The sequence below is a fragment of the Arachis hypogaea genome, chromosome 13, assembly GCF_003086295.3.
Source record: "Arachis hypogaea cultivar Tifrunner chromosome 13, arahy.Tifrunner.gnm2.J5K5, whole genome shotgun sequence".
Lineage (NCBI taxonomy): Eukaryota > Viridiplantae > Streptophyta > Magnoliopsida > Fabales > Fabaceae > Arachis > Arachis hypogaea.
The window spans coordinates 12,032,403-12,049,450 of record NC_092048.1 but is presented as its reverse complement, the minus strand read 5'-3'; the positions used below and the strand labels follow the sequence as shown (position 1 = coordinate 12,049,450).

Below are 17,048 nucleotides of genomic sequence, written 5' to 3'. Positions count from 1 at the left end.
TAATAAATGTATCAAGAATTCATAATACATATGTTATTGATTCTGGCCCAAAATAAAAAAGAAAAGAAAATGAAAGTGAAAGAAAAGTGGTTCAAACACAACAATCTCTGGTTCTGAATTCCATAAAAATAGGAATTACCCTCTCTGATTATGAGCTCATGCCCATCCTTCATTTCCATATCTTTTAGTCTCATACACAATGCTTCAGAAGGTAGCTAAATATGCACTTGTCTTAGAGCAACCAAAGGCCACAAATTATTTGGGAATCATCTTATCACTACAACAAATTCTTTGGTCACCAAGTTTCTGCAGCAATTTTTTAACAATTCATAAAATTGTTCACATCATCTTAGTTAAATATCAAATTCCCAGCAATTTTCAACAATTCATAAACAATAGATTAAAAGTGCTGCAAAAAAGGTCATAAGAAATCTTGGCCGAAAAGTGATAACCAAGAACTAAATAAAATGATCATGATACTTGATAGATAGATATGGCTAAGCTTCAAGTTCAATCCCACACAAACTGACTATTTATGCCATGTAGACTCCATAAGATTGGTTGAAGACACCTACAAACTACTGAATCTAACCTATTTTACCTCAAGCAAGGATATGAATACAACAAAAATAATAAAAAGCATGGCTGAGAGATTCAATTGTGTAACAACGATTTGAAAATTGGTTTATTTACCTAAAACCAAAACCAGCAACATAATTCAACTGTGTAACTAATAATGTTGTGATTATATTAGAGAAAAACTCAAGGACCAACAGAATTTATTATTTTTTATCAACATTTTTAGCCTTCAGGCCAATCTTTTTAGTCTAGCAATCCAACAACTTACTTTTAGCCTACATTTTTAATTGTTAGTTAACTGCGGGTCAAAAATAATAAATTCTGCTGACCCTCTAACATTCTTCATTATATTAATACAAGTCTCGGATCAAAACTTGCTAACAAATTTGCATGGAGATTGAAGGGCTTCAATGGATAAGCCAATATGTATTGATAAAATTTTCAAAAGGCAAACATAACATACGCAGCTAAGGAAAGTTCCTTCTCCAAATTATATGGTCACTTGCATTATATTATATATATTTATATCCTAAAGACAGCAGTAACTATATCAATGGCAGTTTCGCATATTCAGTTACAAAAACCAAAGAATGATATAATAATTACAAGGATCCAGATAATGGTAATTAAGAAGTTTGCTTATAATTTGTACGACACACGATAATGAGTACTCTAAACATAGTATTGAGTTTAAATCTAATCACTTGCAGAGGGAAAAAGAAACCTGTGCCTCCTTGCTCGCACAGATCCTCACTGCATCATGGATTTGGCAGATGGAGATTATCAAACACTTTTTAGGCATCTTTCACATTGGCCACTGGGAAAGATATTACGGATCCGGGCCTGCATATTGAATTGGATACTAGTCTCACCCCAATATTGTATTATGCTTGAAATAGACAAGTATGGATAACCAATTTTTGATGGTGAACAACAGTACATGAATTTCATCTTAACTCCACCACATGACTAAATAGTGGCCTCACGTACTAGAATCAAATCTGAGTCGTTCTGAGACCTGAATTCTTGTCTTTAAGCTTCAATTAATATTGCTGTGATTTCATAACAACAAAGCACACTGCCTGTGATCAAAGAAGGGGTGAAAACACCAAAACAAGAACTACATTCAAGAAGCATCATCTCTTGAACTCAAAATTGATGCCTTCTGGTATCTCAGTTTATCGATTTCCTTTCCCAGATAATCCAATGTCGTGTCCGTTACATGGTTAGGAGGACACCCAGCATCCAACATCATTTTCAAGAACTTATACGCATCCTTCAACCGTCCTGCCTTGCTGTGAATTTCAATTAATGTATTATATGTGACAACATCGGGATTTATCCCACTGCTCTTCATTTGCTCGAAGAAGTTGTTCGCCCCATCAATTCGGCCTGCCTTTCCCAGAACATTGATAACTGTGTTATACATATCTACATCGAGATAGCCACCTTGCTTCAGCAGCCTATCAAGAACAGCACTGGCCAGATCTGCTCTTCCCATCTTTCCTAAACTTTGAATTATCATATTGTATGTTGCTATATCAGTTGGGCAAAGATTTTCTCCCATTTGGTTCAGGATAGCCAAAGCTTCAGTGAAATAACCCCTTTTGACAACGGAGCTCATCATAGAATTAAAAGTGTAACTCACAGGATCCACACCTGCATCAGTGAAAATTTCAAATAACTTGCAAGCCAAGCTCAACTTTCCCTTGGCCAGGAATATAGACAAGAAAGTATTCACCATATCAATATCAAAAGAATCTAGCCCCTTTTCTTGAACTCTTTGAGCACGAGAAGGAGTAAATAGATGGGAAGTGCTAAGCGAGGACTCGGCCAATTTATCCAAGTGTGGGGATGATGACCACTCATCAAATTTGTTATCGGAACTCTCCTTGTCTTGAAAATCTGAACCGTGCTGTGAATCAAGGGTGACGTCCTGAGCATTAGTTATGAAGCTCATGACGTCACTAAAGTCTCCTTTGGAAGGGAACATTGGCGAATAATCCTTTCTCTTGCTCTTTGCGTTCTTCAAAGAAGCCTCCATTCCAGCTTTCCACTTGAGAACACTAAGCACCAGATCACTCTCCCTCACATGCCTCATAAGCCTGTCCATCCAATCCCAGCGACCATGTCTATGAATGCTAATCAAGAGCGATGTTATCGTAGTGAGATCAACAACAAAACCTCTGCTTTCCATCTCTTCCACCAATTGTAGTGCCTCCTCAAGTTGACCCTCTCGACAAAATTGCAGCACAATGATGCTGTAAGTAACCCCATCGACGAACTGGCCTTTCTTCTTGAGGTCGCAGAAGAGAGTATACGCGGCTTCAGGTCTCCCATTTTTAAGCAAGCCATCAACCAGAATGTTATATGTCCAGCAAGATGTCTTCGTGCCTTCTTCAACCATTTTCTCAAACAGTTGGCAGGCTTCTTTAACCTTCCTGGCCAAGAATCCATCAAGCATAGAATTATAAATAACAGGATCGGGGCGAAATCCGTTATTCTGCATCTCATTGAAAATCACGGTGGCATCATGTACTCTGTAAGTCTTGGAACAACCTTGCACAAGGATCCTATAAGTGAACTTATCAGGTTCATGGCCAGATCCTTCTTTAAGCTCTTGAAACACTTTAAGTGCATCATTGACTCTGCCAACCTTACAAAGCACACTAATGAGACTGTTATAAGTGCACAAATCAGGTCCAACAGAAGAACAAGTGTGGCCGCGGGAACCATAATCCAGCAACTCCTCTTTATCCTTCAGCTTCATCTCCTTGAAGAGGGTCAAAGAAGCACCAAGATCACCCCAACAACCAAATGCATAGATGCAAATGTTGTAGCCCCAAGTATCAAAATAAAAACCTTTCTTCTCTCTAAGCCTATCAAAAACTTGTTTGAACTCCACCTTCATGCTTGCTTTCCTAAGAGAAACCAACAACTCATTGGCTGTGTTGGAATCAAAACCATCCGCAGTAGAATCAAGAAGCTTGAAAAAGATGGACAAAGCCAGTGGGACTTGGTTCTTCCTAACGAGAGCAACGAGGACAGAGCTATAGATGTGAGGTTGCAAGTTGCTGCCAAGATCTTGCATGTAATCCAAGAGTTGTAGAGCCAAATCGAAGTTAGAAGAGAGGATGGAAGCATCGAGGAGAAGCTTGAAGGAGTGGGAATCGAGAAGGAGGGAGCCTTGTTTGAGGGAGTGGAGGAGGGCTGGGACATGGTGGAGATGGGCGGGGTGGGAGAGAGTGCAGAAGAGGGTGGAGTAGGCAGTGACGGAGGGCAGAGGGGAGGAAGAATGGGAACGAGACCAGAAGAAGAAATGAAGCTTGTTGGAAGGGTGGAGGGAGGGGTTGGAAAGGACGTTGAGGATGATGGAATGTGCGAGTTTGAGAGAGGGAGAGAGGTTGCGTGTTCCTCCTGATTCGGAGAGAGCTTTGGTGATGGAGGCCACAATGAGAATGTCTCCCAGTTTTTTTGATGCACGGTTTCTTTGCCACCAATCCACCATGTCTCAGCCGCCTGCCGCCCATTCAGAGTTACTCAATAGAGGTTGTTAGCGATGCGGTTTGGTTCAGTTTTTAGAGGAAAAGTCATCCATTCTAATTGTACATAAATATTCGATTCGATTTGGTTCAATGTTTTAATATCAAACTGAAATATCAAAATAAAATAAAATAAGAAAAGAGAACACTAAACCAAAATTGAAATGAGAACACCAAACAACGAACTAAAATAAAATAATTAAAAAACCACAACCACAGAAGTTAGAGAACAAATTCAAAATCAACAAAAAATCAAGAATGAAGACCAGAACAGAAACTGGCAGTGAAAAATAGATGCAGACAAAATACAAGAACAAAAATCAAGAACAGAAACGAACAATGAAAAATAGATGCAGTGAAAAATCAAGAACCAAAAATCAAGAACAGAATCAACTCGAGTACAGAACAGGAAAAAATAGAAGCAGTAAGAAATCATAACAAAAATCAAGAATCAAGAATAGCAACCAAGAGAATACTAGAGAACTGCAGAAAATATGCCAACCAAGAATCAAGAACAAATTAAAGATCATAACTGTTCCGTCCGAGATACCCAGGCCGACCTCCTAGCGATCCGAGCTTTTAGTAATTTCAGATTGGTAGTGCTACTATTCGTTGGGCGAGGTATAGGTCGGCTCTCTTTCAAAACAACGCGGGTGGAACACCTGCAAAAGAATCTCCGACGCTCAAGTTAGAAGAGGCATTCAAGTAAACCGCAAATAAAGTAAAAGAAAGAAGAAGTAGTGATGTTGTGTTGTGCTTGTGTGTTTTACTCTGTTGCTTCGGTGTTGTTTATATAGATAGAGAGGCCGTTGTGCGCAGCATCTGATATCTTGTACTCTTCCGCAGATCTCTCCGTGGTTAGTTTTTAGAATCTTTTCTGTTATTGGATGATCTGTTTCCTGATTCCTAGCTATTGTGGTAGCCGTTGTGTTTGTTTGGGCCGAGGTTTATGGTCCACATCACAGCCCCTAAGCTTGACCTGTTAAAGAAAAATAGGGGGAGGAAGGAAACGGGTCGAGCTTCGGAACTATCTCGGCCCTAAAACTTTGTTGGACTATATTGGGTGGTTCCTCAGCCCCCAAGCTGGGCCTGTTTCCTTTTAGTGTTTGTTTTTGTTTGATATGTTATTTTATTTATGTTTCATTTGTTTATTTATTTGTTTATTATTATTATTATCATGTTTCCTAGTTTTTCGCACCTGTAACACTTAATGGACATGACCGTGGCACTTTCCTCTATGTATCCCTGACCGCTTGATCTAGCTCCTTTGATTTTGAAGTTAAATGTTGAATGGTTATTATTTTTCAAGGCTATTTCTTGTCAATGAACCGTTTTTGTCATATTAAATTTTTGTGGTGGTTTAGTGGACTCCTTGCCAAAAACTGAAGTTCCTTTGTGTTAAGAAGAAAATGATCAGAAAAGGTTAGTCTATTTGACTAATGTCTAGTTTCTTTTTGCTGTATCTATTCTTTGCATGCGTTACTGTAAATGGAGAAAACTCAAGTCATTGTTAGCGAGAGCGATCCGTATAGTTGGGTGCATGAAAATGTTAGGTGTCACTCTTCTTACTTTAATGATGTGGAGTCAGTAGGGGTTCTTGGTTCTAACGTATGGGTTCGGGAAGGGAGTGAAGTTAAAATTGAGGTGCTTCCGTGTGGGGTTGATGATCGTGTTTGTGAAAAAATTTGTGACTGGTCCTATTTCTATGTTTATAGTTGTGTTCTTACAGAGCTTGGAGTTAGGTTTCCTTTTACCGATTTTCAATGTGGTGTATTGCGTTGGTTGAACTGTGCTCCATCACAGTTACACCCTAATTCCTGGGGTTTTGTTAGAGCGTTCGAGGTGTTAATGGATTTTCTGGGGCAAGCTCCTTCTCTGAGGGTGTTTTTTTCTCTATTTCAAGCTAAGGGTGTTCGTAGGGGTTTGTGGGTTAACCTAAGTAGCCATCCTGGTAGGTCCCTTTTCGCGTTGTACAAATCTTCTTTCAAAGATTTTAAGAAAATGTTCGTGAAGGTTAGGAGTATTCCTGAACAATTTCCCTTTTTTATTAATGAGACATTGGAAGAGAGGTTTCCTATTTCGTGGTGTTCGGAAACGGTACAGGTTTTAGATGTGGAAGATCGGTGTCCTAGTGATAATGACATTTTGGAGTTTTTAGTTAGTGAAATGGATTCTAAAGAATTGTTATCTGTTGCTGAACTTCTAAAATGGGATTCTGATGAGCAATCAGTATTGGATTACCTAGGTAAAGCTTTTTCAAAAAAATGGAAAATGGCTTCTTGTTCTATTATGTTTTTAATAGCATGTTCTGTTTTTTTTTTGTTTTGTTAGGTGAGAAGGTTCCTACTATTACTTCGGCTGGTTTGAAAACATTTTTTAATCAAAGAAAAAAGGCTGAAAAAGAAAGTTCGACTACTAATGTTGATAAAGAGGTCGGAGGTGGAGTTATTCAATCAGAACTTCAACCTAGAGTGAAAAGGAAAAGAGTAGGGCCAACGAAAGGGACTAACCTGGGTACCTTAAAGAGTGATGACAGGGTAAAATTTGAGTTGATAGAATCTTCATATAAGTCTCAAGAAGAGCTTCATGGGTACTGTGTTGATGATCACGCCAAGTCTTTGTGGAGCAAACTGTTTCCGTTTGTCACTCTCTCTGAACAGTTTGGTCAATTTCCTGTTGATGTTGAGATGATCAACAGGATTGGTTCGGTTGGTGTTAGTCGCTTTTTACAGGTAAATTGAATTATTTTACCTTTTTGTTTATTTCTTTCTGTCATCTTGTCATATGTTTTTGTGCATGTTTCACTTGCAGGTAATCGGGGCTCGGCTTGTGTCTATTGGGCGGACACAGGAGGTTGCTTTAGAAACAGAAAAGAAGAATGTTGTCGTTGTTAATGAACTAACAAGAACTATAGAGGAAAAGGAAAAGTTGGTGGAGGAACTTTCCTCTTCTTTGAGATTAAAAGGGTCTGAGGTTGAGAATCTTCAAAGCCGGCAAGAATCCCTTGAAGAGGAAATAAAGGATCTGAAGACTCGTAATGACCAGTTGGCTGCTCGTGTTGGAGAATTGGAGATGGAGGTGTATGAGTCGTTTGCTCAAGGTTTTGAAAGATCGGTGGCCCAGGTTAAAGTATTGTTTCCTGAAGTTGATGTAGAGAAACTGGATGCTACCAAGATTGTTGTTGGAGGAAAGTTAGTTGATGATGAGACTCCAGCTGAAGAGTTAATAGAGGATTCCAGTATCGGAGAAAAAGATGATTGAATATGTTATTTTTTTGTTTTGTATTTTGTTTTTGTACTTGTGAATGTTTGATTCCGAGATTTACTATCATCGGTTATTTTGGTTTAATGACTGTGTACCGAGTAAGAAGCTCGGCTTTATTTGACTGCATATTGTAGAATGGTAGGATTTGAATTATGTTTTCCTTATGACTTTATTTCTTTATTGTAAAAGACGTACAAAGTCTGATGTTGGCGTCCGGCCTCGTTAAAACCTTCTCTTGAGCAAAAACCCAATGTGGGAAAAAATTCATGAGTAGGAAAAAGAGTACCATCATGCGCCTATGTGATTATGATATGTACAATTTTAAAGATGAAACATTCCAGGTTCCAGGGATTGTGCTTCCCTTTAGTGTTTGTAGTGTATAAGCCCCCATGCCGAGTACTTTGTCGATTCGATATGGTCCGTCCCAAGTAGCCGCGAGCTTCCCATGTCCTTGAGTTCGTCGTGCTTCTTCTGTTTTCCGCAAGACTAGATCTCCTGCTTGGAAAGCCCGGGGGATCACCTTTCTGTTATATTGTCTTTGAGTCAATTGTTGTAGAGCTCTTTGCTTCAGCGACGCACTGTTTCTTATTTCTTCTATTGTATCAAGTTCAGTTGCTCGAGCTTGATCGTTTGAGGTCTGTGTGTGGTGTTCGGCTCTGATTGTGGGAGTGGCGATCTCTACTGAAATCATTGCTTCTGCCCCGTATACTAGTTTGAAAGGGGTTTCTCCCGTGGCCGAATGGATAGTGGTGTTGTAACTCCATAGCACCTCAGACACTAGATCTGCCCATTGGCCCTTTGCCTCTCCGAGCTTTTTCTTTAATGCCATCAAAATAATTCGGTTAGCTACTTCTGCTTGCCCGTTTGTTTGAGGGTGTTCTACGGAGCTAAAATGGTGTTTAACATGAAAATTCTGTAGAAAAGAAGCAAGTTTTGAATCAGTGAATTGCCTTCCATTGTCAGTAATGAGCTCACCTGGAATTCCATATCTACAAATGATGTTTTTCCAAAGGAAAGATTGTACCTTTTCTGCAGTGATTCGTGCCAGTGGCTGTGCTTCAATCCATTTGGAAAAGTAATCTATACATACTAAGAGAAATTTTACCTGACCTGGTGCTGTTGGAAATGGTCCTAAGATGTCCATTCCCCATCTAAAAAATGGCCAACTTACCTCCGTGTTGTGTAACACCTCGGCAGGGCTGTGCATTATCGTTGCATGTTTTTGACAGTGGTCACACCTTTTTACTTTGTCTATGCAATCTCTTCGTATGGTCGGCCAGTAGTAACCTGCTCTGAGTAGCTTTGCCGCTAGGCTTCTCCCCCCTATGTGATTTCCGCAGACTCCTTCATGGACTTCATCCATGGCTTCTGCTGATTCCTTTTTGCTTAGGCATTTGAGGAGTGGTTGTGAAAATCCTCTCCTGTATAGCTCGGCGCCGACCAACACATAAAAGCTTGCTTGTCTTCGGAATAGTTTTGGGTTTGTCTCACTGGTAGGTATTGTTCCGTGGAGGATGTAATCTGTAATGGGTGCTCTCCAATCTGGTTCCTGTGACATGCTTAAAATATATGTTAGGTTCACGCTAGGTTTTTCTAGCGTTAATTGTGATAGTTTGGGCGAAGTGCCCGTTCTGCTTGTTGCCAACTTAGATAATATGTCTGCTCTTTGGTTATTTCCTCTTGGGACATGAATAATTTTGAAATTATCGAAAGTCGAGATAAGATTTCTTACCATATTCCAATATCGCTCCAGTAAGGGGTCTTTTACCTGGAAAGAGCCATTCACCTGTTGTACTATTAATAGCGAATCACAATGTACGACGATCCTTGGTATCTGTAGTTTGATGGCGAGGTTCAATCCGGCTAGTAGAGCTTCGTATTCCGCTTGATTATTGCTAGCTTCAAAAGAGAATCTTACGGACTGTTCTATGATTGTGTTCTCATATTCAAGTATAATTCCTGCTCCGCTACCTTTATTGTTTGATGCTCCGTCAACATACATCATCCCTGTGCTCGGCCTGGTGATGTTGTGTAGACAGGTGAACTCAGCAATGAAGTCGGCCAAGATTTGTGACTTCAAAGCTGGCCTGGGTTGATACTGGATATCGAATTCTGATAATTCAATAGACCACTTAATCAACCTTCCTGCTACTTCCGGTTTTGCTAATATTTGCCGAAGTGGTTGATTTGTCCGCACGATAATGGTGTGGCTTTGGAAATAATGTCTGAGCCTTCTAGCTGTGGTGATCAGTGCCAGGGCCAATTGCTCTACCATTGGGTATCTTTGCTCGGTGGGCTGTAGGACCTTGCTGACGAAATATACTGGTTTTTGTGTTTTTCCTGTTTCAAGCACAAGAGCCGAACTTATAGCGTGACTAGATACAGATAAATACAAATATAATGGTTTACCAGCCTCCGGACTCTGTAGTATCTGGGGAGACGTCAGCATTGCTTTTAGCTTCCTGAAAGATTCTTCACAAGCATTTGTCCAAGTGAACTGTTTATGCTTTGATATTGCTTGGAAAAAATGATAAGATCTGTCTGATATTGCTGGCAGGAACCGCGACAAGGCCGCTATTCTTCCCGTGAGCTTCTGTACCTCCTTCACAGTCTTCGGCGAGGTCATGTTAAGGATTGCGGCACATTTCTCAGGATTTGCTTCGATTCCCCTGGATGTCAACATGAATCCCAGAAACTTTCCACCTTGTATACCGAAAGTACATTTTTCCGGGTTTAACCTCATGTTATATGCTCGGATCTGACCAAAGACCTCGGTCAAGTCATCGCAATGTGAGTTCCCTTGTGACGTCTTGGCCACCATGTCGTCGACATAGACCTCCATGTTTCTCCCAATTTGTTTTCTAAACATTTTATCCATCAGTCGTTGGTATGTTGCGCCTGCATTCTTAAGGCCAAAAGGCATTACTGTGTAACAATAATTTCCAAATTCTGTTATAAATGCAGTCTTATGTTGGTCTTCAGGATGCATTAGAATCTGGTTGTATCCAGAATAGGCATCCATGAAGCTTAGACAATTAAAACCGGATGCGCTGTCTACCAGCTTGTCAATACAAGGTAGTGGATATGCATCTTTGGGGCATGCCTTGTTAAGGTTTGTGAAGTCGACGCACATGCGCCATTTACCTGTGTTCTTTCTTACCATTACGACGTTAGATAGCCATGTTGTGAACCTTACTTCTTTGATAAATCCTGCTGACAACAGTTTTTTGGTTTCCTCTAAAGATGCTTGTCGTCTTTCCTCTCCCAAGTTGCGCTTCTTTTGAGCCATGGGCTTGACTGTTGGGTCCACAGCTAGCTTATGGCATATAATGCTGGGGTTGATGCCTGGCATATCCGTTGGTGTCCACGCAAAGAGGTCAGCGTTGTCTCTGAGGAGATTTATTAGCCGAGCTTTTTCCTTACCTGAAAGTGCATTACCTATGTATGTAAACTTGTTAGCGTTTCCATAAAACGTTACCTTCTCAAGCTCGTCCAGTGCTTGGGGTCTTTCTCGGAATTCCTCCCTTGGGTCGAGCTCATTAAGGAGAGGGGGGTTGTCCGAGCTGTACACGGCTTGTACCCGTGCTGGAATTGCTTTGTTCAATTCTTGTTGTTTTAAGCTAGTATGGTAGCATTGCCGTGCTTCTTTGTGGTCGGCGTGTACTGTAGCGATGAGCTCGTCCTGTACTGGAAACTTAACGCACAGATGTAAAGTAGATACAATTGCACCAAAAGTATTTAAAGCTGGTCTGCGTAAGATGATGTTGTATGGGCTTATGCAATTTACTATGATGTATCTAATATCAACTGTTTTGTGAGCGGGGTTTCTCCTAAAACAGTTCTTAACCAAATAGTTCCCATTGCCTGTACCCTTTCTCCTGAGAATCCAACCAGATCTCCGGAGTAAGGTTGAATGGCCTTGTCAGATAAGTTCATTTTTTGAAAAGTGGAGTAAAAGAGAACATCGGCACTACTACCTGGGTCTAGTAAGACCTTTCTTACCAATAGGTCTCCCACTTGCACTGAGATGACAACAGGGTCGTCGAGGTTTGGGCTTGCTGATTTGCAATCCGAGGCTGTGAAAGTGATTTCTCCAGTGGGTGCATCCTTGGGTATAAAGGTCGTCCCCTCAACTGCCAACATTGCTCTGTAGCTTCGCTTTCGAGCCGAGCTTGTTGTACCTCCACTGGCGAAGCCACCTGAGATGCAATTTATGACTCCTCGTGGTTGGCTTTGGTTTGTCCACTGTTTTTTGTCATTCTCCTCCTTCCCTTGATTAATCGTTTCTGGTGTCTTGATTCCTCCTCTATTCTTCCTCCCATCAACATATTTGTGTAAGAGTCCTTGCCTTGCCAACCGTTCCAGTAGGTCCTTTGCTGCTACACAGTCATCTGTTGTGTGGCCGAATTTTTTATGGAAGGCGCAATGCTTTGTTCTGTCCACGAACCTCTGATCTTGATAATTACCTGCCCTGTTTGGAGGTTTGATCATCTTGGCGTGTAGAATTTCTTTTATAATGTCTTCCCTCTTTGTGTTGAACCGGGTATAGTTGTCAAACTTTGGGTTAAGTTTGAAAGGCTTCTTCAGCTCTTTGCTGCTTTGTGATCTAAAGGTCTTTTCCTCTTCCCTTCTAGGTTGTTGTTTGTCTGTCTTCCTAGCTTCCCGAAGCTCTTCAATCTCCATTTGGCCAGCGGCTTTTTCTCGGAATTCGTCTAATGTTTTCGGCTTTGATACTGCGATCGTCTCTTGGAACTTGCCAGGTCTGAGGCCGCTTTTGAGGGCGTGTAGGTGGACCTCTGGGCTCAAATCTGGAATCTCCATGGTTGCCTCAGCAAACCGTGTCATGTAATCTTTTAGGCTCTCGTGCTGCCCTTGCTTGATGGTGCTCAGATAGTCTGTCCCATGCACATATATTCTTGACGCAGCGAAATAATCGATGAAGGATCTCGCCAGTTCTTCAAAAGAAGAGATTGAACCTGCAGACAACTTAGAGAACCAGAGTAATGCAGAACCATCTAAATAGGTAGGAAAAGCTCGACAAAGTATGGGCTCAGAGGCACCATTAAAAAACATCATAGATTGAAATTTTCTGATATGAACGCGAGGATCACCGAACCCCTTGTATGGTTCAAGGGCAGTAGGCAGCACAAAATTTTTTGGCATTTGAAATTTCATGATGTCTTCTGAGAAGGGGTTGTCTATGGTCAGCTTCTCTTTTGGTGGGGTGAGCTTTTGAGATTCCGTGTCATTCTGGTTTGAGCTCTTGGGGTCTCCCTCACCATGTTTTACTGTCCGGTTGTTGGACGACAACTCGGCTATCCTTCGGACTTCCGCTTGGAGCTCAGAAATCTGGGCTAAGAGCTCAGCTTGCGTGGGTTGCTGCATTCCGTTGTCAGCCATTCTCTGAGATTCGAGGAATCCTGAAAAAAGAGAAAAGAGAGGGAGGGGGAGAGAGAGAGAGCACAAATCTATAAAAAAAAAAGAAACTTAGGTTTAGTGGGGTTGTTATTTCCTCGGCCCCACGGTGGGCGCCAAATGTTCCGTCCGAGATACCCAGGCCGACCTCCTAGCGATCCGAGCTTTTAGTAATTTCAGATTGGTAGTGCTACTATTCGTTGGGCGAGGTATAGGTCGGCTCTCTTTCAAAACAACGCGGGTGGAACACCTGCAAAAGAATCTCCGACGCTCAAGTTAGAAGAGGCATTCAAGTAAACCGCAAATAAAGTAAAAGAAAGAAGAAGTAGTGATGTTGTGTTGTGCTTGTGTGTTTTACTCTGTTGCTTCGGTGTTGTTTATATAGATAGAGAGGCCGTTGTGCGCAGCATCTGATATCTTGTACTCTTCCGCAGATCTCTCCGTGGTTAGTTTTTAGAATCTTTTCTGTTATTGGATGATCTGTTTCCTGATTCCTAGCTATTGTGGTAGCCGTTGTGTTTGTTTGGGCCGAGGTTTATGGTCCACATCAATAACAAAACTCAAGAACTGAAATAATTAGGAACAGACCAGAATTAACTCAGGAACAGAACAGAAAAACAAATAGCAGCAGTGAAAAATCAGACAAAAAAATCAAGAACCAACCTGAGTCAGAGGCTCCATTCTTGATGATGCAGACAGAGAGTGGCAGACTGCAGGGAGGAGTGAAGGAAGACGCGGTGGCTGCCACAGAGGGAGACGCGCTAGATGACGATGGCTGGACGGGGCTCGACGCGACGACGGCGCAGGGGACGACGACACAGGGGCTCGACGACACAGGGCGAAGGGGCTTGACGCGACAGCGCAGGGGATGAAGATGCTGCTACCTGCTGGCTCGATAGCGCAGCGAAAAATGGAAAGGAGTGAGGGCACTGGAGCCACTGGGGCTCGGCGGCGAAGACTGGAGGAGTGGGGGAGGGCTAGGCAGTTTGGATGGAGACGCTAGAGATAATAATACGTATGTGTTATGATAACAACAAATTGAATACCCATTTACGAGATTGGGCTGCTAATTTTTTTTAAACCGAAGGAATTGTTTTTCAAAGCATATTAGTAGTTAATGAAGGTTGAAAATTAAGGTCTATCACTTGTATAAATAGGTGAAGCCTCGCTTCAGTTTATACAACAACAATAACTGAATATTATTCTCTTTCTCTTTATACACATAGCAATAATAAAAACAAATGCTATTCTATCTCTTTTTACTCTTTATATTCTTTTCTATTTTTATATATATATTTATACAATTCTTTTTCTTTTTACTTTTTATACTCCTCTCTATCTTTGTATATATATATATATATATACATTACAACATATAATATTATTATATATATATAAATTATTATTGAGTTAATTATTTTAATACTAGAGTCTTCTATTTATACATCTTTATTTTATATATCTTTTATTTTACAACACGTTATCAGCACGAGACTCTGATCAAATTTTTTAGGAAGACTCAGAAGAATGGCAAGGATATGTAATGAAGATGTATGCCTTGCGGATAGTGCAAGTTCGCACACTATTCTCAAAAGCAATATATATTTTACCCATCTTGTGCCAAAAGAGGAATATGTTAATACTATTATTGGCTCAGGCAATGTGATAGAAGGCTCCGGAAGAGCTATAATTTTGTTTCCTTGAGGAACAAAATTTATAATAAATAATGCATTATTGTCTACCAAGTCTCGAAGAAACTTGTTGAGCTTTAAAGATATTCGCCGAAATGGATATCATATTGAGACTATGAATGAGGGAAATCATGAGTATTTATATATCACAACTCATGATTCAAATAAGAAAGTTATATTAGAAAAATTACCCTCACTTTCATCTGGGTTGTATTATACCAAGATTAGTGCAATTGAATCACATGCCACTGTAAACCAGAAGTTTACTAGCCCAAATGAATTCATAACTTGGCACGACCGTTTGGGTTATCCGGGAACAACCATGATGAGGAGAATTATTGAAAACTCTCATGGACATTCACTAAAGAACCAGAAGATTCTTAAAACTAGTGAATTTTGTTGTGCTGCATGTTCTCAATGAAAGTTAATTTTAAAGCCATCACCAGTAAAGATTGGATTTGAGTCCCCTGAATTTCTAGAAAGGATTCAAGGTGATATATGTGGACCTATTCATCCACCATGTGGATCTTTTAGATATTTTATGGTCCTGATAGACGCATCTTCGAGATGGTCACATGTGTGCTTATTATCTTCTCGCAACCTGTCGTTTGCGAGATTACTGGCTCAAATTATTCGATTAAAAGCACAATTTCCAAAAAATCCAATTAAAGCAATTCGTCTTGATAATGCTGGTGAATTTACTTCCCAAGCTTTTTATGCTTATTGTATGGCTAATGGAATAAGTGTTGAACATCCAGTAGCTTATGTTCACACACAAAATGGGTTAGCAGAATCACTTATTAAGCGCCTCCAATTAATTGCTAGACCCTTGCTTATGAGAACAAATCTCCAACCTCGATTTGGGGGCATACTATTTTACATGCCGCAGCACTTATTCGTTTGAGACCAACGAGTTATCATCAATTCTCTCCTATGCAATTAGCTTTTGGCCAGCAGCCAAATGTTTCCCATTTAAGAATATTTGGGTGTGCGATATATGTTCCCATTGCACCACCTAATCGCACTAAAATGGGACCCCAAAGAAAATTGGGAATATATGTTGGATATGATTCTCCCTCTATAGTGAGGTATCTTGAGATACAAACTGGAGATGTATTTAAAGCCCGGTTTGCAGATTGTCATTTTGATGAATCAAAATTTCTAACATTAGGGAGAGAGAATAAGCTTCCTGAAAAGGAGATTAACTGGAATGCATCATCATTAATGCATTTAGATCCTCGATCAAGGCAATGTGAACTAGAAGTTCAAAAGATTATACATTTGCAAAGAATAGCAAATGATTTGCCTGATGCATTTTCCGATACAAAGAGGATAACTAAATCTTATATACCAGCAGAAAATGCCCCAATTCGAATTGATGTCCCAGTAGGACAAGTAGCCACTGAAGCAAATTCACGCCAGAAGCGTGGCAGGCCTGTCAGTTCCAAAGACAAAAATCCTCGAAAGAGAAAAGAGGTAAATAATATTCCTGTTGAAAAAGACATAGTAGGGACACCTGCAGTTGTCCAAAATTCTGATATAACGCCAGAAGACGTTCAGGTACCTGAAAATTGTGAAAATGACGAGATCTCGATAAATTATGTCTTTACAGGAGAGAAATGGGACCGAAATAAGACAATTGTCAATGAAATATTTGCATATAATGTGGCATTAGATATCATGCATGAAAGTAAGGATCTTGAGCCAAGATCAGTCGAAGAATGTCGACAAAGGAATGATTGGCCAAAATGGAAAGAAGCCATGAAGGTTGAATTAGACTCACTTGCAAAACGTGAAATCTTTGGACCTGTAGTCCATACACCTGAAGATGTAAAACCTGTTGGATATAAGTGGGTATTTGTGAGAAAACGAAATGAGAAAAATGAAGTTGTGCGCTATAAAGCCCGACTTGTGGCACAAGGTTTTTCACAAAGGCCCGGTATAGATTATGAAGAAACGTATTCCCCTGTAGTGGATGCGATAACATTGCGTTATTTGGTCAGTTTATCTGCATATCGTAAACTGCATATGTATTTAATGGATGTGGTAACAGCCTATTTGTACGGCTCATTAGATCGGGATATCTATATGAAAGTCCCTGAAGGACTGAAGATATCTAAACCATCCAATGAATATTCACAAGGGTTATACTCAGTCAAATTGCAAAGATCTTTATATGGTCTAAAGCAATCTGGACGAATGTGGTATAATCGTCTTACTGAGTATCTGGCCAAAAACGGATTCAAAAATGATGATATCTGCCCATGTGTTTTCATAAAGAAAACTACATCTGGGTTCATTATAATTGCTGTGTACGTTGATGATTTAAATATCATTGGGATTCCTGGAGAGATTCCAACAATTATAAAAACTCTAAAAGAAGAGTTTAAGATGAAAGATCTTGGAAAGACCAAGTTTTGTCTCGGCCTGCAGATCGAGCATATAAAAGGTGGGATCTTTATTCATCAAACAACATACACAGAAAAGATATTGAAAAGATTTTATATGGATAAGTCACATCCCTTAAGTACCACAATGATCGTAAGATCTTTGGATG

The 17,048-nt window shown here is 40.3% G+C and overlaps 1 protein-coding gene across 1 annotated transcript; it reads right to left on the bottom strand.

The window, feature by feature from the left end:
• Positions 1–1,047: 1,047 nt before the first annotated feature.
• Positions 1,048–4,595, bottom strand: LOC112737235 (pentatricopeptide repeat-containing protein At4g01570). Its single transcript, XM_025787037.3, has one exon. It carries the CDS (start codon positions 4,085–4,087, stop codon positions 1,706–1,708), a length of 2,382 nt encoding a protein of 793 aa, XP_025642822.1. The 5' UTR covers positions 4,088–4,595; the 3' UTR covers positions 1,048–1,705.
• Positions 4,596–17,048: the final 12,453 nt, after the last annotated feature.